Source organism: Rhinolophus hipposideros (assembly GCF_964194185.1).
Source record: "Rhinolophus hipposideros genome assembly, chromosome: 3".
Taxonomy (NCBI): domain Eukaryota; kingdom Metazoa; phylum Chordata; class Mammalia; order Chiroptera; family Rhinolophidae; genus Rhinolophus; species Rhinolophus hipposideros.
In genome coordinates this window covers 86,184,098-86,208,455 of record NC_138049.1, presented here as the reverse complement: position 1 = coordinate 86,208,455, position 24,358 = coordinate 86,184,098, and the positions used below count along the sequence as shown (strand labels likewise).

At 36.9% G+C, this 24,358-nt stretch overlaps 1 protein-coding gene across 5 annotated transcripts in view; it reads right to left on the bottom strand.

The window, feature by feature from the left end:
• Nucleotides 1-7,897: 7,897 nt before the first annotated feature.
• The window catches only part of HMGCLL1 (3-hydroxy-3-methylglutaryl-CoA lyase like 1), a 139,565-nt gene continuing 123,104 nt past the window's right edge, over nt 7,898-24,358 (bottom strand). For 4 of the 5 annotated variants that reach the window (XM_081044821.1, XM_081044824.1, XM_081044822.1 and 1 more), the window contains 2 exons: nt 14,915-15,040; nt 7,898-10,539 (listed from right to left, as the gene is read on the bottom strand). In XM_081044821.1, the coding sequence (XP_080900947.1) occupies nt 10,438-10,539; nt 14,915-15,040 (228 nt within the window). In that variant the 3' untranslated portion in view covers nt 7,898-10,437. The remainder of the gene's footprint in view (nt 10,540-14,914; nt 15,041-24,358) is intronic. The other variant, XR_013993106.1, reaches the window with a different exon arrangement.

Genomic DNA, 24,358 nt, shown 5'->3' with positions numbered 1-24,358 from the left:
GGATTTGCAAATGTTGAAACATCCTTGTGCCCCGGAGATGAACCCCACTTGGTCGTGATGAATAATCTTTTTAATGCATTGTTGTATTCGATTTGCTAGAATTTTGTTTAGGATTTTAGCATCTGTATTCATCAGAGATAGAGGTCTGTAGTTTTCTTTTTTTGTGTTGTCCTTACCAGGTTTTGGTATCAGGGTAATGTTGGCCTCATAAAATGAGTTAGGGAGTACTGACTCTTCTTCAATTTTTTGGAAGAGTTTGAGCAGGATTGGTATTAGATCCTCTTTGAAGGTTTGGTAGAATTCACTGGTGAAGCCATCTGGTCCAGGACTTTTGATTTTGGGAAGGTTTTTGATGACTGATTCAATTTCGTTATTGGTGATCGGCCTGTTTAGATTTTCCAGTTCTTCATGATTCAGCCTTGGAAGGCTATATGTGTCTAAGTACTTGTCCATTTCTTCTAAGTTATTAACTTTGGTGGCATATAGTCCTTCATAGTATTCTTGGATAATCCTTTGTATTTCTGTGGTGTCCGTGATAACTTCCCCTTTTTCATTTCTGATTTTGTTAATTAGTGTCTTCTCTCTTTTTATCTTAGTTAGTCTATCGAAGGGTTTGTCAATTTTGTTAATCTTTTCAAAGAACCAGCTCTTTGTCACATTAATTTTTTCTATTGTCTTTTTGTTCTCTATTTCATTTAGTTCTGCTCTGATTTTTGTTATCTCCTTTCTTCTGCTGACCTTGGGTTTCGCTTGTTCTTGTTTTTCTAGTTCTTTAAGGTGTAACATGAGGTTATTTATTTGGGATTTTTCTTGTTCCTTGAGATAGGCCTGTAATGATATAAATTTCCCTCTTAAAACTGCTTTCGCGGCATCCCAAAAATTTTGGTAAGATGTATTTTCATTGTCATTTGTTTCTACGTATCTTTTGATCTCTCCTCTAATTTCTTCTTTGACCCAGTCGTTCTTTAAAAGTATGTTGTTTAATCTCCATGTATTTGTGTTTTTTCCTGCTTTCTTTTTGCAGTTGATATCCAATTTCAAAGCTTTGTGATCAGAGAATATGCTTGGTATGATTTCAATCTTCTTAAATTTGCTGAGGCTGATTTTGTGTTCCGATATATGGTCTCTCCTTGAGAATGTTCCATGTACACTAGAAAAGAATGTATAGTGTGATGTTTTAGGATGAAGTGCTCTATATATGTCAATTATGTCCATTTCATCTAATGTGTCATTAAGCGCTGCTATTCCGTTATTTATCTTCTGTTTGGATGATCTATCCATAGCTGTCAATGATGTATTTAAGTCCCCTAGTATAATTGTGTTTTGGTCAATTTCTCCCTTTAGTTCTGTTAGTAGTTGCTTGGTATATTTTGGTGATCCCTGATTGGGGGCATAAATATTGATGACTGTTATGTCTTCTTGTTGTATAGTCCCCTTTACCATTATGAAATGTCCGTCTTTGTCTCTTGTTATTTTTTTCACCCTGAAGTCTGTTTCATCGGAAATCATTATGGCTACACCGGATTTTCTCTGGGTACCATTTGCTTGGAGTGTCAATTCCCACCCTTTCACTTTGAGTCTATGCTTGTCCTTGTAGCTGAGATGTGTCTCTTGTAGACAGCATATGGTTGGGTTTAGTTTTTTGATCCAATCTGCTACTCTGTGTCTCTTTAGTGGTGAGCTCAGTCCATTTACATTTAGGGTGATTATTGATATGTGAGGATTTCCTGTCATTCTATCTTTAGTTTTCTGGTAAGGCTGTGTCTCCATTGTTTCTTTGCCTATTTGTTGTTGTCTATTATTTCTGTGTGGTGGTATTCTATGATGTTTCCCTCTGTTTCTTCTTTTATTACAGTGTATATTTCAGTTCTGGATGATTTTTGAGTGGTTACCCTTAAATTTATGGAAAAGAAAGTTTGATATTTAGAGTATTCCAGTTTCTTCAGTACGCTTACTTTCTCTATTCCCATATTCCAGTTCAGGCCTTTACGCTCCCCCTTTTTTGGTTGCCACAAGTTGTCCCTGTTGATGGTGGTCTAATAGCCTCCTTTAGTATTTCTTGTAGTGCAGGTCGTGTATTAGAAAATTCCCTCAGCTTCTGGATGTCTGGAAAGGTCTTTATTCCTCCTTCATATCTAAAGGAGATCTTTGCTGGATATATTATTCTTGGCTCATAATTTCTCTCTTTCAATAGTTTGAATATTCGGTTCCATTCCCTCCTAGCTTGTAGAGTTTCTGCTGAAAAATCTGATGATAAGCTAATGGGCTTTCCTTTGTAAGTTACCGTCTTCTTTTCCCTGGCTGCCTTGAGGATTCTTTCTTTGTCATTGGTTTTAGACAGCTTCAATACAATGTGCCTTGGAGAAGGCCTGTTGGGATTGAGGTAATTAGGTGTTCTATTTGCTTCTTGGATTCGAGGATCCAGTTCTTTCCACAAGTTTGGGAAGTTCTCATCAACGATTTGTTTGAATATATTCTGTGTAACCTTCCCTCTTTCTTCTCCTTCTGGTATAACCATTATTCTTATATTGCTCTTTCTGATGGAGTCAGAAACTTCTTGTAGAGTTCTTTCATTTCTTTTAAGTCTCAAGTCCCTTTCTTCTTCCATCTGTTTAAATTCCAGGTTCCTATCTTCGATGTCACTGATTCTTTCCTCCATCTGGTCAACTCTACTACCTAAGCTGGATATTTTATTGGTAATTTCTTCTATTCAGTTCTTGATCTCCAGAAATTTGGTTCTTTTTCAAAATTTGGTTTGGTTCTTTTTCAAAATTTCAATCTCTTTTGTTAAATGCTCATGGTGTTCTTTGATTGTGTTTCTGAGTTAATTAAACTGCCTTTCTGTGTTTTGTTGCATCTCGTTCAGTTTTTTCAGAATTGCAATCTTGAATTCTCTTGTCATTTGAATCACATATTTCCATATCTCTAAGTTCTTTTCCTGAAGACTTGTCACTTTCTTTCTGAGCTATCTTGTTGCCTTGGTTATTCATGGCAATCACTGATTTACTATTTCTCTTCCTGGACATCTACAGGAGTGGTTTCTACAATAGGTTGATAGGTATGCGAAGAGCTTTTGAAGTGCCAAAGCTCTTTCTGCACCAGATTCAGAGCCTGTATGTTTCAGCAGTTCTGTTTACTCCTGCAGGGATCTGCCCAGATCGGTGGGGCCCGGTGCGGGGTGGCTTGTGAGAGGTGACCCAGAGGAATGGTGGTGACCAGCACCACAGCCAGTCCTGCTTCCAGGGCTCCCTCCCATTTGCCGAAACTAGTTGAGCTGCGAATGTGTGTCTGCGTTCCACAGTTCTCAGAGCAGCGAATATCCTGTCCTTTGATCTGACACTGCTACTTTATGGCTTCTAGCATTGGGCAAGTGGGGGTGGGGCGAGCTCTGGGAGGGTAGGGAGGGGGTGGCTAGTCTCTGTGCCTAAGGCTTCTGTTCTCCACTCGACAGTGAGGGCTTAAACCACTGATTTCAGCCCTCTTCCCTCAGTCTTTGCTGCCGTGAGCATTGGGTCAGCCGTGTTATATGCTGCCCCCTCAGCCTTGTGGGCCATAAGCGAATGCCTCTCAGTCAGAGTCCTTTCCTCTCCCGCAGCTGCGGTAGTTCCGGGAGCAGCGAGCTCTGAGCACTGAGCTAGGTCTTTGTCCTGCGCCCAGGGGGCTCCGTCTCCACACTTCTCCTCTCCCTCCTCCCCCTCTCGCGCCATTCACCCACCTGGAGGTGAATTCAGTAGTGGGCCTTTCGTCTTGTCTGTGTGCTGTGCAGGGAGTCCTTTGTTGAGTTATTGTTGTCCGATTCGTTGTAAATCCCAGGGGAGCGCTACAGAGGCTCACCTCACGCTGCCATTTATTCCCCTCAATCAGACTCATAATTTTAACAAATACATTTTAAAAAGAAAACTATTGAGGATTTTAGACAGTGAAGTAGTCATTTTCCAATGTTTTAAAATGAGTAGTTAGGAAGGTGTTATAGGAGAACACACACATTTTTTAGCAACACAATCTAACAACGGAAATATTTCCAAATTAACTATTTTCAAAATTTTTTTTAAAAAGGAGGCAGACATTGGTATTCTAAGTCCATGGCTTCCCATCTGCTTTGGAGTATATGCACATTTAGAATATGAGTTTTGTCAGCTGACTCCCACATAATCCTGCTTTACCTGGATAACACTCCTGGAAAAAGCAGGCAATCTTTCCTTGTGATGCCTCAGGCCTCTCAGAATGCTTCCAGAAAATCTGCCTAACAATCCAATACATTGACATTCATGTACAGGTAGAGGCCATTGCAAAAACCTGATCGAGAGGCAACTTTTCAGGATTCAGACGATTCAGGATAATAGCCTGGCTATCTGTGACGTGTTGGTCTACTTTATCAATGGCAGAGGCTTTAAACTAGCTGGAGAAGGGATAGTTCATATGAAAAAGTCACCAGAAGTTCTGAGGTATTTTTCTCAATTCTTAGAAGGGTGTAATCCCTTCTATAAGCCACATAAGTGTGATACTATGACCCAGTTAGGCCAAAGGACAGATAAAGAATAGCCCTCTTCAGCTAAGCACACAGCTTCATAATGGAGGCATGTAGAATGATATTGTGTAGAACAAGGAGAAAGTAGAAGCCCTCCTGGCAAGAGAGCCCACCACATAAACATTAGCAGCTCATGCGGCAATACATCTACCTGATGACTTGTCCAACTGCCAAGAAATTGGGACAGATTCCTAATGTTCATGAAATTTCTGACTTTAAATGAGGCCGAATATGGAGACTGAGCCTATTATGATAATCTTCAAACAGGTTTATTCGGTAAAAGGCTCATAGTAAGTTCATACTTACAACTAATTACAAGAAATATGGACAAGAATTAGTTCAGAATGCATAGCTCAGTGATGCAGCCTAGTAAGTAAAGCATGGGCCTTTGGTATCAGTTTAAGATTACATGGTTCCAAGGTTTGATGGTGAGCTTCCGCTTTTGGGATAATGGCAGGCTCTTTAAGACAATGCACCCTTTACATGAAATAGGATAAGGATGATCTTTCACTAGAGCCTCCCTGAAGGTTAAATGACTCTAATGGAGGAGGAGTTCCAGTCCATAATGGAGGAGGAGGCAGTATCCTAGAAGGGGATAATAAAAATGATCATAGTTAACATTTTAACATTTATTGAGCACTTACTAAGGGCCAGGCATTTTGCCAAACACTTGTAAGCATTATTTCATGAAATCCTTCCAAGAGCTGTATAAATAAGGGCTATTATAATCCAAGTTTTATAAGTGAAGGAAGAGAAGTTTAAAGGTATTAGGTAAATTGACCAAGGTTGTATAGCTATTGAATAATAGATCAGGTGGAGCCAAGAAAGACTCAAGACTGATGGATATGCAGTAAGTCTGTTAAACCTCCTCTCTCATTGGGGCAATGTAGGGTAGTGACAGTGTCTCTTTTCCTCATTTGATGCATTATTTTCAATCTTCTTTATGGCTATCCCGAGTGTTCCCTAGTGTTCACTTTAATTTGCTTTTACACTTATAATAACCTTGGAGGATACCATGTGCGTATACAGAAAAGTAGTAGAATTTGTCTCAGACTCAAGCCTTCTAAGGACACCCTGATGATGAGCCTATTCCCATGGCTCTTCCATCTATCTTATGGAGCTGGGAATGAGAGTCCAGGGAATGGATGCAGCAGGGGATGCCGGCATCTGTTTTGCACATTCCGCTTCTCCCTTGTAAGCCCTGTTCACTTTGGGAATGTGAGACGATATGATCATTTGGATTACTGTGAGTGTTGGTTTGAAATGATGCTATGCTTTGTGAATGTAGAACATCAATAAACTCACTCCTGTCCATTTTTCTCTTCTGTTGATTACAATGGTAGTGAATCACTGTTTTGGAAGGTAATTCCCCCTAGAACAGTATTCACAAATTTTAGGGGGCCTGAGAATCTCCTGGAGGGCCTGTGAAAACAGTTGCTGGGCTTCAACCCAGAACATCTGACTCAGTAGATCTGGGTCGGGGTCCAATAAGTTGTATTTCTAGTGAATTCTAATTGTGTTCTGATGAATTGGCTGTCCGTTGCTTACCCTTCTCTCTGGAGTAAACACACATCAATGGTAAGGATTTCATGAGCTGACTTTAAGATGATCCAGGTTCACCTGGCTAAAGATGCTAGGGAAAAGCAGGTCATGTTGCTGACACTGCTCGTCTTAGAACCGCACCTTAAATACCACTACGCTAGAGTAGGGATTTTCAATTCTGACCACACATGAGACTGCCTTGTATACATTTTTTTGGTATACATTTTTTGATGCTTGAGGTCCCTTTTTTAGGCCAATTAAATCAAAATCTTGGTAGGTGAAGTCCAGGCATCAGTATTAATAAACCTTCACTCCAATCTACCACTGATTGATCAAATGTGCAGCCTGAATTGAGATGACAAAAAGTTTGGGTTTTTGTTTCTTTCATAGAGAATTGAGGGTTATATGTATCCTAAGACTAGGTTCTGAACTACCTAAGGAATACTGAATTAATGAGGCCTTGATATCAAATCATTACGAAATTTTTATCTCTGTTAATCACACAGATGACAGCTGATGTAATAGGCTTGCTTTCCCTGACATGTTACAGCAGACTTTTGAATAGGCAGTGTAGTTCTTGTTCCTTGGATAGAAGAGACAAGTTCCAGGAAGTTTAGATGACGAAATTGAGCATTACTGGCCCTAACTGGAATAGTGTATTATGCACCTATGCACTTGTGAGTGCAAGTGTGTGTATGTGTGTGTGTGTGTGTGTGTGTGTGTGTGTGTGTGTGAATGTGTGAGTGTAAGAGGTTCAGAAAGATGGAAAGGAATTATAAGCTGTTCTTGTTGTACTTAATGCCTCTTTTCCAAGTCAGGTAGGTTTTTGTTATTATACCATCAACCTTTTGTACCAGTTCTGATGGTTGAATTCCTGCTTAAAAGAATATTTGTTTCTCTGACAATTTAGTTTCTCTAACATTTCTTAATAGCTCTTTGGTGCATATATGTATGTATTAACTCAAACATTCAACATAGACATTAAGAATTTTCTATGAGCATTGCTCCCAAATGTTTAGGAAAGAAATAAACCCTAAAGAAGTATTAAGGGCTCAGGAAATTTATGTATATATATATATATATATATATATATATATATATATATATATATATATATATATATATATAATAAATACAGAGTTCAGATGGAATGGTTTCCTATCTTAAATATTCATATCTTTGAATTAAACTCATTTCTATTTTTCCTTCTAACTAGCATTTATTGGAATGTGAGGCCTGAAAATATGCCAACACCTTGAGACAGGAAAGGCAGGAAAATGGGGAGAAACTTTTTGCTTGTAGCATAATTGAACTACAGAGTTAAATAATGGTGGAAAAGCAATATTTCTGTAATATTTGAGATAATTTGTGTTGTTGCTTAAGCCTATTGAATTCAGCTTTCGTATTATGTGCAATTTACAGCAAATTGTAACACTCTACCATAGCAGAATGTGCTCTTCTAGTAGAGCTCCTAAAGGCAGAAAATAGTTTCTCAGCCCCCTCCATGCCCAGTCCCTTCCTCCCTATCTCCCCAACTATTCTTTTAACTTTTATATGTGCCCCACCAAGCACAACATTTTTATCTTCTAGTGCACAGAGCAATTTGCAAATGATTATTGGTATTCTTGGCAATCATTCACTTGCTTACTTCAATTCAGATTTCTGGCTGATTCCCAGGCCTTAGTTTTATTTCTTCTTTATAATTTGTGATAGGCACGGTGTCTGTGGCTTATTTATTCTATGCTAAATAATCTGTGAGTCTTATACCTAGAGTTCATCATTTTGGAGATTCAGGATGCCCTTATATAAATGAGTAGCCATATGAGTACAGCTAAAATGGTATTTATTAAATGATACAGTGATCAGAATAAATAACATAAAAGGACATTCTAAATTTTCTCATAAAGTCATAGCTAGTTTCCATTTATTTGCTTTGTGAATTTTATGAATCCAAAATTTGGAAAATGTCTAGTTTTCAGTGACTCAGCCTTAAAGACTTAAAGTCTACAATAGGTCATCAACACATATAAAAATGATAAAATATATGACATATTCTAGAAAGGATATTTTCCTTGACTTATGGACAGATATTATAAAATATTATTTTGACGTGTTTTTCAATAAAGGCCATAATTGCTTTGCCGTTTCCAAGCCTTTCCCCAAGGCTAACCCGGGTATGGGTTTGTGTGGCAGTAGATTGTTTAGGTGAGTCTTGCAATCATTCCAAGGCTTCCTAGTTAGATGAAATATAGCTTTTTTTTTGGGCAGGGGATTCTGCCAATGGAATTCTGAAAGCTTTATGTGATTATGTGATTATGTAACCCCCCACTCACACCAAAAAAACAAACAAACAAACAAACAAAAAAAACAAACAGAGAGGTTTCTTTAAGCCGGCAGAGGGATTTAGGATGTTTGGGTGGAGAAAGGACGACAGATAGGTAAAACACAAACTTTCTCGTGGTGTGTGTGATTAGGAAGAATCAAAGTATTCTCAGAAATTAATCAACAGGTAGACTGGTGTGTGTGCCGTGGAAGTGTGAACCAGGCTGCTCCTGGGGTTTCTGACTGCTTGCTCTGTCTTTTAGAGAGCCTGTGGTTTTTATTTCAAAACAGCAAAGTTTTGACCTTAGATGTTTCTATAAGCACTTTGCACCACCAGATGCTGTTCCAAATATATCAGAATGGAAACTGTCACAGATGTGTAAGGGATAGGAAAACTCAGTCTCCTCAGAAGAAGAGGAGGTGTATATCCTGCTGTGCAGTCAGGGCAGGTGTTCTATTACAGCCCCAGTGTGCAGGGCCCTGTTCTTTGTGAAGGGAGATAGATGTGCAGGGGAGACATAATTGGGACATCCATGAAGAGCTGCCACTTAGTTTGTGTCCCTGCACTGCCTCCAACCCCAAACACTAACCCAAATGCAAAGAGTTGTTCAGTACTCTGGATGACAAACTGCTCTACCAGCCATCATAACCTGATGAGTTGGTTGGTCTCTTCCATGGGAATATAGTTTGATTTTGTCAATTACCAATAATATGTTTACCTCGTGATTCATATTATTATCTGTCTTTAAAGATAACTTAGTGGTGATCAGGACTTTTCTTATTTCATTGAATTCCTTTTCATTTCAATGGTTTTGGTGAATACTTAATAGAAAGTCCACAATGCTCACATTCATATTTCAAGTTATATTCAAATTTATTCAAAGATAAGATCACCCACTATTATTGGAGAAGTCTACATAAATAATAGAACTGATGTTTCAGACCCGCATGTAATAACACTGCCCCCATATGATTTGCATAGGTTACAGACATGTTTTTTTTTTTAACATAGTTCTCTTGTTCCTCTTCTCAACTTGATATATTAATTTGTGCTATTTCTGGCCACGAACTCTAGTACAAAAGATAAAATTTCAGCCAGTTCAACTTTAAAAATAACCATAAAAAAGTCAACAAAAAAAGATGTGATTTAATCAAACCACCCTGAATCAATGAAAAAAAGTTTATTTTATGAATTAGAAATTGAATTAATATTCTTAGGTTCACAAGGACATTTCACTGAGCAATTTGGAAGTGATCTGAAAATTATGAACGTGGATTATGGCACATGTATCAATCTATCTTCCTCACTGCAGTTTAGACATCCAGATGGAAGGTATGCCTTCTATTTCTCCATAGTTGAGTAACACCATGCTGATTTTTACTGTAACTGATGAAAGGAAAAGTATGGTAAACTGGAAGCATGTAACAAACATGGGAGGTCGTAATGTTTCCAGGATATGGCGTCTTGCCATTGACCACAGCCTTTTGGAACAAGATAAAGTCACTGAAATAGTTAACAGATGTTAGCCATACTTGAAATGTAAAAGTTCTATTGCTAAAAATTATGTAGGTTCAGATGGCGATTTGGCGCTTGGTCCATAATTTAACTGACTTGGCAAATGGAAAGTTGAGATCCAGAGGCATATACATAATATTGAGGCCACACACTTTGCACACTATGCAGGAACTCATAAGCCAGCTTGATTAAGTATTAACACAGCATTTGATACTTAGGGAAATCTGAAGTCAATTTTCACGTCTACTAAATTAAGAAGTTATTTCTATAATTGCAAAAGAGTAGACTTTTTTCTCCATGTTCAAAAGCATGTCTACAAATTTTATTATTTAGCTTCAGCTTGCAATTTACCTGATGACTGGTATTTCTGTTGACTTCAAAATGTATCCAGTAATATTAAAAATATCTCTTTTTTCCTCACTTTTGTCTATAACTTCACATTTCAGAACAAATTGACAGTAATGATTTTCAGATGAATATCTGTAGCTGAAATGAATCTTCTCATCCTTAAGTCACAAATTCACTTAAGTCAAGCATTGAAGGAGGCTTGTGCTACTTTAGAGTTTGTGGTTTTATTCACAGCTTTGCAAATAAAGTTACCAGCTTCCATCACTTTGTAAAGATTCACACCCTGGTAAGAGAAAGAAGGGAGAGCAGGAGAGAAGAGGGATTAGGGAGAAAGAGGACAAAATAGATCCTTTGTTATTTTATTAGTAGTCACTTGACCATTTAAAATTACTACACAAAATATTGCTCACTATTGATTTTGGGGCAACTTTTGTTTTCATGAACAATGTAAGTCAACATTTTAGATTTTTCTGCTTTATTAAAACCTATCTTAAATTCGACCCTTGTATAAAACCACAGGCTAGCCACACCTGAATAAATCAGGGTAATTCAGTCAGGTTTGGTACCTAAACTCTAGGAAGGACAAAAAAATTAGAGCAATCTACAAAATATCAGTGAAAGCCAACTAGAATGATAATGGTTTGGAGTTTTTTGGGGGATGGGGGCGGTGGTGAAATACCTTTTTACTAAATAAAGAAATAAACTTGATAAAGCTATAGGAAATACAGGAAAGTTCTATATATATTTTAACCATACACAGAAACACCATTACTGGTATCATACTGAAGGAGGTAGCTGTAGGTCAAATAAAATGAAGTAGCATTAGTAAACATCTGGAAGTTGTTTGCCTGAGATGTTGTACTGTCTGTAAGAATAAATAGGATCAACAAAGGCTTAGGTAAATCCATGGGTGACAGATAGGTAGTTGGGTATAAAGGCCAAGTACAAGGCTAGGAGTAACAAAAGGTCACTATGGAGGTCTCCACCCAGCACCTTTCACTGTCCCTGAAGGAGAAAGAGCATTAAGTGGAGTAATCAGAGATTTGCACCCAAGTAGCTTTACATAACTCCTCCACATGGACTAGAAACAATATGGAAGTAAAATTGAACAGATTCAGCATTTCTTGCCATTAAGGAGTACTTCTTAATATTTTTGTAAATCTGTCATTTTCTTAAAATAGACAAGTATAAATACTCAGAGGGGCTTTTATAACATGGATTGTAAAGAGATCATTCTAATATAACAAATTACTTCTCTCTAGATACTTACAACACTGTTTTCTTTGTGGTTTACTTCTCTTTAATTAAGAAGGATCAAGACAAGTATTTTGTAAAATGACACATAAATGATTTTCATTATTTCTTTTTATTATAAACTTGTTCTTAGGGTACTAACACTTGCTTTGTTTTGAGAAATTTGGTTTTGTCATGGTAATGGCTTTAGGTGAACTATCTGGCACATTTTAGTTTAACAACCTTAATCCAGTGATCTTTAAATTTTGTAAAAAAAAAAAAAAATAAAATAAATAAATTTTGTAAATAATTATCTAAACCTGTGTTTCATTTCTGAATTCAGCAAGAAATCACAGGAAGATTATAGTCAGCGATATTCTTTGCATTCCAAGAATTCCATTTGTAACAATTAAGTAGTGGAATATCATACCAAAGAAGAAATGGTGGCCTTTCTCCACCATTTTATTTAAAGACCAGATATCATTATAAAATAACACTGCATTTATTCTTTTTTAAAACATATTTTATTAAAAATTATAGCTAATCAATTATAATTTTTATAAGTATAATTAAATTTTTAATTATAATTATAATTTTTAATTATAATTAAAAATTATAGCTAATATACAATCTTATGTTAGTTTCAGGTGTACACCATGATTATTCAACATTTATATACGTAAAGAAGTGATCACCATCTTGGATCTCCCTATGAGGCTGCTTTTTAAGATTACCAGTTGAATCTCAGAGATATCGTGGGTTTGGTTTTAGGTCACTGCAAAAAAGTGAGATGTAATCTCTTCACACATGGAGGGTCTTGCCTTCAGTTTGTAAAACACACAATGTACTGACTATTGACAATTCATCCTATTTCTTCACGTTCAGCCAAGGGAATTTATTAGTCTTGCATTAGTAAGGATGATGACCAGGCCTCTTAGTTGTTCACAGGTCTCTCAGTCAGCTTCATGATACGTGAATGCAGGTGGGCTGCTCCTGTGTTCTTTATGCCTACTTCTATGCACAGTGTCGGCCACATAGTGAACAATTAAGCCTTAATGAATCGACTTGTGGAATATATCTGGGAAACCTTGTACTTTAAACTTCATTGTACTTGAAAGCTTCCCATTCTAAAGAGAAACATTTCTCCTGCCAGGAGCTTTTGACCTTGGCTGCCCACTGCATTTTTTCTTAAATCATTTGTCAGGTGCTTAAATATGTCTCATGTACTATAATATGTTCTGGGGGTTTCAAGAATCTCATGTAGAATATGGTTTCTGTCCTCAGGGTGCTTATAGTCAAGCAGGTGATATGGACCCCCTAAACAAAAAAATCCTGTACTATTATACTTAAAGTCATGGATAGAAATGATTATGAGGGCCTAGACGTGGGGCAGTCAACTCATTGACTGATGGAGAATGGAGAGGAATGTGCCAAGGAAGGGTGCCAGGGAAGGTAAATACTAACCCATGATTATGAGCCATTGCGAAGAAGGAGCGATGAGGCACTGTGGGCAAAGAGCAGTACATCTGAATATACCATCGGTTATGTGGAGAATGATGGGCAGAGATGAGCAGAAACGTATAAACAGGCTTTATTAGGGGATAGAGCACAGCCTCACTTTTCAGGAAATGAGAATCCACTAACATGAGTGCTCAAGCAGAAGCAAAGCATATTCATATTTGCATTTTATGTAAAATCCTCTGATGGTAGCATGGAGGATATAAATTTAAAGGCAAGTTTGAAGGCAGCAGAACAGCGTGGAAGATGAATACCCAGGAAAGAGACAAGGACTTGTGCTGATGTTGTTATAGCAAGGTTAGTAAGAAAGGAAAAAACAGCTGACATATTTTAGAAGCTAAATTACTGACTCTTGGTCACTTATTGGGCATGGGAGCCATAGTGACACCAGATTCCACAGAGACCCTTGGCTTGTTAGTGTGGGCAACTGGTTGAATAGTAGCTGCTACTGAACCTAACAGTCCTCCTTCAATTGTACAATTCTTAAGAATGGAGACGTGGCTTCTTTGCATTTGGACCACCAACTTATAGAACATGACTTGACACATAGTAAGCATCAGATGATTTCAATTCAGTTGTCTAAATCTCCAAGGAAAGATCTATTTCTCTTCAGTTTCTGTCATGGCCATGCATTTCTAATAGAAATGATTAAGCTACTTTGTAAGTAAAACAATATTTATTCCTAATCATATTCCTAATCAGAGAAGACAGCCAATAGCTTTTGGTGTTTATAAGCAATTTGGTGTTTAGTGCCAGATGAAATCAATGAATGTTACTGAGCATCCCCATGAAACAGACAAGTATGAATAAGCTGTAATAATTGCTCTCTGTCTGTAGGGAGAGCTAGACACAGAAATAAGATCATTCTAAGATCATCACCTTTGGTTTAGAGGTTGAGTCACAGAGGGTAGCATGGAAGCAATCAGGAGAGGAACCCAACAATGTGAGACTTGGGGATAGACAGAAAGAAGCTAGAAGGAGAGTTTTTGAGGATGGTGGTGCCTCATGCTCCAAGTGAAATCCAGTATGAGGAAGGCCATTCTAAGTGGTAGTAGAAGCATGAGTGAGGGGCAGAAGTGAGAAATAGAATGATACAGAAATGGGGACTGCAGGCTTGTTTGGTGTTTTGCAGAAGCAATATAAGTAGAGTGAGAAAAGAGGAGAGATGGGAGATAAAAAGAGATGGAAAATTCCATTTTTTAATTCAGATGTTTTTACATCTCAGAAAACATTTTGAACTTCTAACCATCTGTGAACAGTTTTCTTGCCTTTTATATTTTTCCCTAAAAAAAAGTCTGCCTTATATACTAATAAGTCATGTTAACAAGCATGTGGCAAAACAAGGTGCTGATTTTGATGCATGTTATAGAGCATGTGACTTTCCAGGTACCACTTGTAAAGAGACTATTCTTGCTGTCCAGTATCTTACATGCTAACTATGATTAAGCTCTGATCTTCCACTGACTATTTTAAAAGTGTCCTGGGCTCTTTTCCAGAACCCTTAGTTGTCACTGTGAGAAAATCAAGATGTCTATTTCTTCCCAAGGAAAACATCCATAAAAAAAAAAAAAAGAAAACTGAGAAAACAATAATCATAACAGGAAAGACACAGGCTCTAATTCACAAAGTGTGTGAAATCAAATCAGATAAGACATAAAAAAAAAGTATTTGGAGGTCAGGCAGCGTTCTAAAAATGTGAAATGGTAGCATTACTGGTGATTGAACTATAGCAGTAAGTTACAAAGTTTCCCAAAGAATTTGTATTGTTATTTTCCCACTGTGCATTTTAGTAAATAGCAAAAGTGCAGTAAAACTTTGACCTTAAAATTGCTTCCTAAATCTAAAACACATTCCAATTTGGATATGGAAGAAATTCATGAATATTAAAATATGTAAAACTAACTTACTGTATTGAGCCCCAGGCCGTTAAGCATATATATCAAATCCTCAGTGGCTACATTTCCAGAAGCACCTTTTGCATAAGGGCAGCCACCTAATCCTGATGCCGCAGAGTCCACCACGTTAATCCCCATCTGAAAAACAAAACACCCAGGCCTTGTATATTTATATCATGTAAATTGTTGCATTTGTATTTAACCTGTTACAAAGAGCAACATAGCAAAAATCTGAACCGTTATCCAAACATTCTGCTGCTAGAACACTCTTTGAGGTGATGATTTCTCTTCTGACTAATCTCATAGTTTAGTCTAACAAACTCTGCTAAGAATCTTAGGAACCAGGATAATCTTAGATCAACATTAAGATGGTATTTTCATTGATAACAGCACAACTGTAGGGAGTGAAGCTTGCAGCAAGATTAATTCATACCTAGGTCATATCTATATAGATATATCTATATATCTATGTAGATATATAGATATCTATATCTATCTATATATCTAAATAGATACATCTAGATATATAGATAGATATAGATATCTATATAGATATATATAAAATCTCCTACCAAATCTTAAGCTTTATCTAAAAGCATTATATAAACAACAAGAAATATTTCTACCATGCCAACTCAAAATCAAGGCACCCTACAAGACTGGTGGTGGTGGTGGTGGTGGTAGGGTCACTATCTTTGAAAGAGGATTTTGTGGGCTCAATTCACCCAATCTTAATTGAGCCATTATTTTACACACAAAACCCTGCTACTTTGGGAGAAGTAGGGAAATATTTAAGGGGCAAGACATTTACCACTAATAATAGCACCAGCTCACGTTTATTAGGTTTTCACTAAGTGCTGGCTATTATTCTTAACATACTATGAGGACTAACTCACAATCCTCACAAAAATCCATGAGGTAGATGCTCTTGTCTAATCCCCAAATCACAGCTGAAGAAACTCCAGTACAGAGAGATCACATATTTTGTCCAAGTTTATCTCTGTCTCCAGAGTATGCACACTCTGTGGTGATCTGTGGCCTCTAGAAACATTCAAGTTGGTATGTGTTATGTGTTTGGGGACATCAGAGGTGGAGGGGATCTGTGTGTGCTGAAATTATTGTGGAAGAAAAGAGCACAATTGGATCTGAAAAGGGTCCTGAAGATCAGATTTGAATAACAGGAGAAGAGAAGCAAGCATATCATTCCTCCGTGAAAGGTGATAACCAGGTAATCAGAAGCTACCAGGAGGCCATATCTGATTCTTGACTCTTGGGCACTGAAGAAAAAGTAACATGACCTCATATAAAATGAAAGGACCGGAAAACAGAACTCTAGGCCAACATGCTAGATTAGCAGTTCTCCGTCACAGAATCAGAATCCCCATCCTCAGAATGCTAGATCACCAGAGTTTCTGACTCAGGAGGTCTTGGCTGGGACCTGAATTTTTAACAAGATCTCACATGCTGCCTTTGTTGCTGCTCTGGGGATCATTCTTTTTTTTTGTTTTGTTTTTTTTTGTTTTTTACATAAACTTTTTATTTTAGAACAGTTTGATTTTCAGAAAATTTGTTAAGATAGTAAAGATCATTCCCATATATTTCGCACTCAGTTTCTCTATTGTTAACATCTTACCTTATTGTGGTATACTTGTAGTTGTCTCAACTAATGAACAAATATCAATGTTATTTTTAACTAATGTCTATACATTACTGAGATTTCCTTAGTTTGTGACCTAACATCCTTTCTGTTCCTAATGTCCTCTCTGTTCCAGAAACTCATTTAGGATACCACATTACTTTTAGTACTATTGTCTCCTTAGATTCCTCTTGGCTGTGACAGTTTCTCAGACTTTGTCTTTGTTGCATCAACAGTTTTGAGTAGTTCTTTTCACATATTTTGTACAATGTCCTTCGATATGGGATTGTCTGATTTTTTTTTTTTTTAAACCTTATGGTTAGACTGGAGTTCTGGAATTTTGTGAGAAAGACTACAGAGGTGAAGTAGCATTCTTAATACATCATATCAAGGGTACTAAGATATTAGGATTTATAAGAAATATATATTTGGTCATTCAGCTGACCAAAGCATATTCTCATATTTGGTCTTACATGGTTCCTGGCTCAGAAATCCTAAAACCCTTGGAATATTCTAAGTGATGAGAGCTATAAAGGTGTTAATGAGGTGACAATGAGGTGACCTTTGGACCTCACCTAAGGATGATGGCTGGTTGTTGTCATGGAACCACCATGTGATTATAGGCTTGGAACTTTCTGCCCTACCCCTGACCTCTAGGTTGGAGAGAGAGGCTGGAGGTTAAAATTTAGTGCCAATGGCCAATAATTTAATCATTTTTATGTAATGAAGCCTCCATAGAAACCCCAAAGGACATGGTTTGGGAGCTTCCAAATTGGTGAACAGGTGCAGGTGCTGAGAGAGTGATGTGCCTGGAGAAACCACGTAAGCTCTGAGCCCCTTCCCCATACCTTGCCCTATGCATCTCTTCCATCTGGCTATTCCTGAGTTATATCCTTTTATAATAAACTGGTAATCTAGCAAGTAAAATGTTTCTCTGAGTTCTGCAAGTGCACTAGCAAATTAACAGAACCCAAGAAGCAGGTTGTGGAAACCTCTGATTTATAGCCAGTTGGTCAAAATATGGGGAACAACCTGGACTTGTGACTGATGTCTGGAGTCCAAGGAGAGGATTGTGGGAACCTCTAATCTGTATCCGGCTGGTTAGAACACAGACAATAACTTGGGCTTACAACTGGCATCTGAAGACAGGGAATTGAGTCTTATAGGACTGGACCCTTAACTTATGGGATCTGATGCTATCTCTGGGTGGATAGAGTCAGAATTGAATTGAATGGCAGAACACCAGCTGGTGTCTGGTGTGGGGAAACCTCCCTCCCCTACACATTGGTACATGCTATCAAAATGGCTTATGACTGATGATAGTAGCCTTTATCACCTGACTGACGTAGTGTTTGCCAGGTTGCTGCACTATAACGCCACCAATCCACACTTTCTATGTACTCTGGAAAAAAAGTCACTATATATAGCTCACACTTAAGGAGTGGAACATATCTTTATAAATTATTTGGAATTCTCCCCTATGGGAGATTTTTCTTATTTATTTATTTATTTATTTATTTATGTATTTATTTATTTATTCACTCATTCATTCAAACATTTGTTTATACCAGTAGGGATTCACAGGTATTTATTTTTCACTTTGAGCTATAATCGAATAGTACTTTATATATTTTGTTGCTCATGTTGTTTGAGATTTGGTTATTTGGAGCTCTTTCAGTTAGCTGCAAGCCAAGGGGACCATGTTTTTTAAACCAATCTTCTAGTTTTTTCCTTGTGAATCTTAAGAGGATGTTTATCGAGGTTCACAAGGGCAGAACCATAGTCCAAAAGCAAGTTCACAAATATAATCTGTTTGTTTCTGCACCTCCCTGTCTCCTGATTATACTCCTCAACATAGGAAGGTCTCAATAGCTCTTCTTCCATTACTACAACCTCTTTCAAATCATGATCTGAAAGCTCAATCATATTTAGTTGTTAAAAATTGACTGGCTAATGTACTGATCCATTTAGGACAAACTATCTACATTTGTTGTGAATCAAAATAGCAAGTATAAGAAATTATGCTCTAGGAGTAAAATCTGTGGTATCATCCAGCAGTTGGGAAAAACACATGTTGAGATGCTGGCTCATCTCTGGGAGTCTGCCATGACAACAAATAGGCAGAGAAATTCTTTACTTACAGGCTAAAATCAATCAGTTCAGTACAGTTGAATGTATCCCTCACAAAGACAAAAGTTTTAGTGGCTCTCATTCCTGGCTACCTATTAAAATCACCTTGGAAATCTTTTAAAACGAAGACCTCAAGGGTCTCCCCAAACCAACGAAATCACAATCTCTGGGACTGCGGTCAGGAATTGGTATTTCTTTATAGCTCCCCCTGATGATTCTTATGTGTAACTAGGTGTGGGAACCCCTGAGGCAGAGGTTCTCATCCATCTCATCCTTTATCAATCTTGGGTTTGAGTCAACTTGAATTTTAAAGAAGCTCTATACCCTTGGGCAGCAAACAATTAACCATGACTGGTCACCTTTTCAAGGAAACCAGGTTTCACAGAACATAAAACAGTATGAGGTAGCAAACTCAGCAGTACCAGCACCACTGGTGAAAGATGGCTTCAGCCCAGCAAGAGGGCTGATTAAGTCTTGGGGTCTGGGATCCACAGATCATGTTCTCTTTCCCACTACTGAGGATTAAAAACCTGCAACCACAAAACTACAGAAGGGACACAATCATTGCCTTCTCAAAAGAATGCAATCTTAATTGGCCTTTTGGGAGACAGTGAAAAAAAAAAGTCACTCTTACTTTGTAACTAAAGGCCCATGTGACCTAATGAATGGGTAACATGGAAGTTGATTCACAATAAGGGAAATCAGAGTCACAAGAGAGAAACAACAAATAACCAATGTCAAAATAGAGCAAACAAATAACAAGTGAAGGTAGGAAGACACATTCAATCTCACATTAAATCAAAGACTGTGAGAGAAAACTGAAACACTGTAATATTTTACACTTTCAGACAAAGATTGTTAGCCATGAGACAAGTATATAGGAACAGAATGTGAGAAAGAAAATTACAACTTCAGCAATATGGACAAATCTCACAAAAAAAAGGTTGTGTGCAAGAAGTCAGGCGCACAACCTGACTTATATAAGACTGGGTCTTATATTAATTTTTGCTCCAAAAGACGCAGTAGAGCTGATTGTCTGGCTAGGTCTTATTTTCAGAGAAACATGGTAATATGCTCTTCTTTCTAAACAAGCTGCTTTAAAAATTTTTAGTCATAGTCATCTAAGAAACTTGATTTTACTTTGTATGTTTTCTCTGCATTACTTCCCTATCCCATTAGAAATGATAGGTAATATGATGTAAACAAGTTCTTAACAGAGTGAGATTTTTTCTCTTTATCTTTATGGCAAGTAGAGGGGACATGTTTGTACTTTATTATTGAAATCATGGTATTACAGTAAATGCCATTACATGTACTATAACATCAATTTGAAAATAATTGATGAGCTACTTAGTTGATTTTTATCATACATAAAAGTATCTGCATTAAAAGATTATTCTTAGAAAGATATTCCTTTTCTTAGCTCTCCAAACATAAAGCCCTACTTTCAGACTTTCAGGTTCCGTGTGTGTGTGTGTGTGTGTGTTCACACAAGCACCAGGGGTGTAATGCACCATATAATGAAGGAAAAGTACATCTTTAGATGAGTAACCACAAGGTGGCAATGTAGCACCAAAATCCACCAAGTTAAAGTGGAGCATGTACAAGCCCACTGTGTACTAGCCCAAGAAAATGGCAAGCCACGTAAATAAATAACTTCATATAATTCAAATACTTTTCCTTTAAACTAAGGAAACTTTTACTAATGATGTATATATAACACAAACTGCCATTCAATGTATTCCGTATATATATTTTTTATTCTTCCTTTAACTTGAAATGTGTTTATTAAGTGTGTTCTACATGCCACAGACTTGGAATATATACAAAGTCCTATAGCTCATGAAGTGAAACATTAGAAATTAAAATTACTATATATTTTGTCTGTCACTGAGAAGTAGCTTATTATAATATCATCAAATGAGAAACAATTCTCTTTAGAGGTCAGAGAACTAATTCCACCTAAAACAAAATAAACCCCAAACTCAATGGATTGAGGTGTCCTTGGCTCCTACTCTTCTCAAAGCTCATGATTGAAGCTATTAACTCAGTAACCCAGGCTATGATAAACCTGGTGAGTTTGCTTATGTATGCTCCGTCTGCTTGAGTTCTCCAGATATGTGTTTGGTCCTGAGGGCTGGGGATAATGGATAAAATATTAATGGCCACTTTTTCTGGAAAATGGAAAATTGGTTATAGACAGATCATGGTCTATCACTCTGTACTACAAATTTAGGTGAGTTTTGAGGAGTATTAGTTTTGTATGGTTTTTATAGATGCCCAGACTAGACTGATATGCTAACTAAAAGTACCATCTTGACTTTTTTTAGTGCTGTAAGATCTTATTATTTCCCAAACAAAGCTGAGAAATACAATAAGAGGAGTCAAAGAAATTATTTTGCAAAATTTATATATTCACAATTTCAAAATATTTAATGAAACCTAACATTTTAGGTATTGAGAATTAAGAAGTTTCAAAGAACACATAAAATTTTGATAATGTTATCTTTGGAAATGACAGCTACTTTACCCTCTGTGATCAAATTTTTCTTTAAAAATCTGTAATAATGTTAGATTTAATTACAACAAGAAGTTTTTTGATAGCAGACAATATTCATCTCTGAATTTCAGTTACTCAGGGGAAAGTCAAATATTAATGTAGGATAAAATATTAAAAATAAACTTATTTTTCTAATATCTTTCTCTTCAACTTGTTCCTCATAACCAACATAACCAACATAACCTCATAACTCTCCAACAGAAGACTGAAATTATCCATACATGAGGTACTGCTTCTCCTCCAGTGGCCAGACCAGATATCACTAATGGGTCACAGAACTCTTGCCGATAAGCCCAGATCCTTGAGATGCTTCTCAACCAGCAGTGTAAATAGTTGCTATATATTGAGTTATGGGTCCACCTGAGAAAAAGCCCTATCTGCTATTCATGTGTCAAGTGAACATAATATGCTATGTAAGCCACAGATAATGAACAGTTAGCATATATGGATAAAGCCCAGTGTTTTAATAAGCTGAAGTGTATACCAAAATTGTCATGTAAATAATGATAGGCATATAGATTGCTACTGGGAGATGACTAAGCAAATGGTGATTGATTACTAATATTTTCATATAACATCTTTCATCTTAGAAAAGGTTTCCTACATGTTTCAATCCTCTGCCTTAACCACATTCAGTGAGATAGATTATATTCTTACCTTCATTTAGCATACTTCAAATTGAGATAGAGATGGGAATGTGTATATAGGGAGTAGTAAGAAGGTAAAGAAAACAAGTAAAAAGGAAATTCTCCCTTTCAGTTAAGACTGAGAAAATATTAGCGAACATTTAGTGAATGCTTATTTTGTCACAGATATTGCACCATATGCTTCACATATGATAAAACCCCACAAAATCAATGTGAGATGAGTAGTAACACATGCCTGTTTTACTGATGAGAAAACTGAAGCTGAGAGAAAGCAAGTGGTATTTCCTGCTTCATACAGTGAGTGTGACACAGAGGAAGAATGCAAACCCACGCCTAACAACTGTAGGCTACTGTCCAATATTAATAATTAACATTTAATAAGCACTGACTACATGCCAGGTACATTGCTAACCATGTAAAAGACAGAGGCACAGAGTAATGTTAAAGGAACGATGAAACTCGGAAGCTTCTGAAGACAATAAGTGATGCATCTTCTCAGAAACATAGTAATTCAGTTCATCTGTTGAGTCATATATAGAGTTGATCGTCTTTCTAGCTCCCTCACACTTGCTTCTCTTAGACCAAGCTTTATCCTGCTCTCACAATCCTCTCCAATGTGCGCAAAAAGAGAGATGGATAGAAATAATTGTCATGGGGATGAGTAGGAGGAAGAACGGGGGATAGATCAATAAATAACATTTGTAAACAAAAATGTTGTACCTATAAAGGTGTAAGTCACCATGTATTTTTCATAAAAATCTTCAAATCACAGATTTTTACCACCAGATAATTTAGTTAAAATAGCTTATATGATTGATTGATTTTAGGCTTAAAGGAAACTAAGTCCCAGAGCTTTTAGGGGGTTACCAAAAATCACGAAGTCTGTAGTTGGAGAGATGGAGCTAGAAATCAGCCCTTCATGTTTCTGTAATTTCACTAGTAGGAGGTAAGTGATTTCCAGTTCCAAAATATTAGTTGGAAGCCTGCCTGATATTGTGAAAATATAACTAAATGTTAATAAACAAAAAACAAACAAAGCAAAGCATTAAAAAAAAATAAAAACGAATTAATAGAGTTACCAATACTCACAGATCAGGGAGGGCTTGTGAGAATAGGAAGACCAACAAAAAAAAAAAAAAAAAAAGAAAAGAAAGAAAGAAAGAAGGAACGCCAAAGCAGCAAGTAATACATTAGTTTCATTAGGTCAGAACTTCATGCTGTCTCACTCATCTCCTCTCAGAATACGGCATAGTACCTAGACCATAACAAGTTAATTCTTCCAATACTTTTGAAAGACTAATCAAACAAATGATATACGTAGAATAATAATGCATGCAACATCAATACTTGTTGCCAGTATGTCCATACAGAATAATAACTGAACTTGATACAATTCAGTTGGAGTCACAGAACTTCATAATAAGGATACCAAAATAAACGACACATTTCAGTAGATCACTACCAATTTTTTCCTGTTGTTAGCTTGCTCCCTAAACCTTCTTCTCTTAAAAGTGCTTTTTCAAGAATAGAATACATGGACAAACTAATTAGAAAAAGTCTCAGAGATATAGAGGAAAAATTGAGGGTTGCTAGATGGGGGTGGGGTGAGGATAAGGGAGAAGATGAGGGGATCAGAAAGCACAACTGGCAACTACAAGATTGCCACAGGGACAGGAAAGACAGTTTGGGGAATATAATCAATAATGTTGTACAGATTTTACAAGGTATCTAATGGACACTTGTATTATCAAGGAGACCACTTCATGGATGGTGTAGGTGCCTGATCACTGCACTGTACACATGAAGCTGAAGCTGAATAATAATGAATGCCAACTATAATTTAATATATATATGCATGTGTACATATATATGTATATATATAGTCACAGGATATGGAGTACAACATAAGGAGTAGAGTCAGTGGAACTGTGACAGCTATATACGATGTCAGAGGGGTAGTAGATTGGGGGAGGGGGATATCACTTTGTGAAGGATATGTCTAACCAGTACATTGCTTTGTACACCTGAAACTAATAAGGAAAAAAAAAAGAAGTGCCTTTTCATAAAGATGGGTTTCTGGAAACTGTTGTTAATTTGCTCAGTGACTCTTTATTAATTCTGGCTGCAGTTGACTGGACCTAAATTGGGTCAACCTAAATTGTCCTATCCCAGAATTTGGAGCAGAGACAAAGACAGAATCCATCATTCTAAGAGGCAAGACAGACAGCATATGACTATAGATAAGCAATTTTTTTTCCATTAGCAATCGGAGCAAAGAAATTCAGTCTTTAGGAAAAGGGAAAATGAAGCATAGTTGTATCAGAGAAATGCCACCTGAATTCCAGACAACTTTTCAGTCTTTCCTAAGGTCCAGCTTCATTTCCTCCTTACCTTTGCTTTTGAAATAACATTTAATAAGAGTTGTGCCAGGTGCATTAAACCATATAATAATCCCAGGAAGTGGGTACTATTATATTATCATT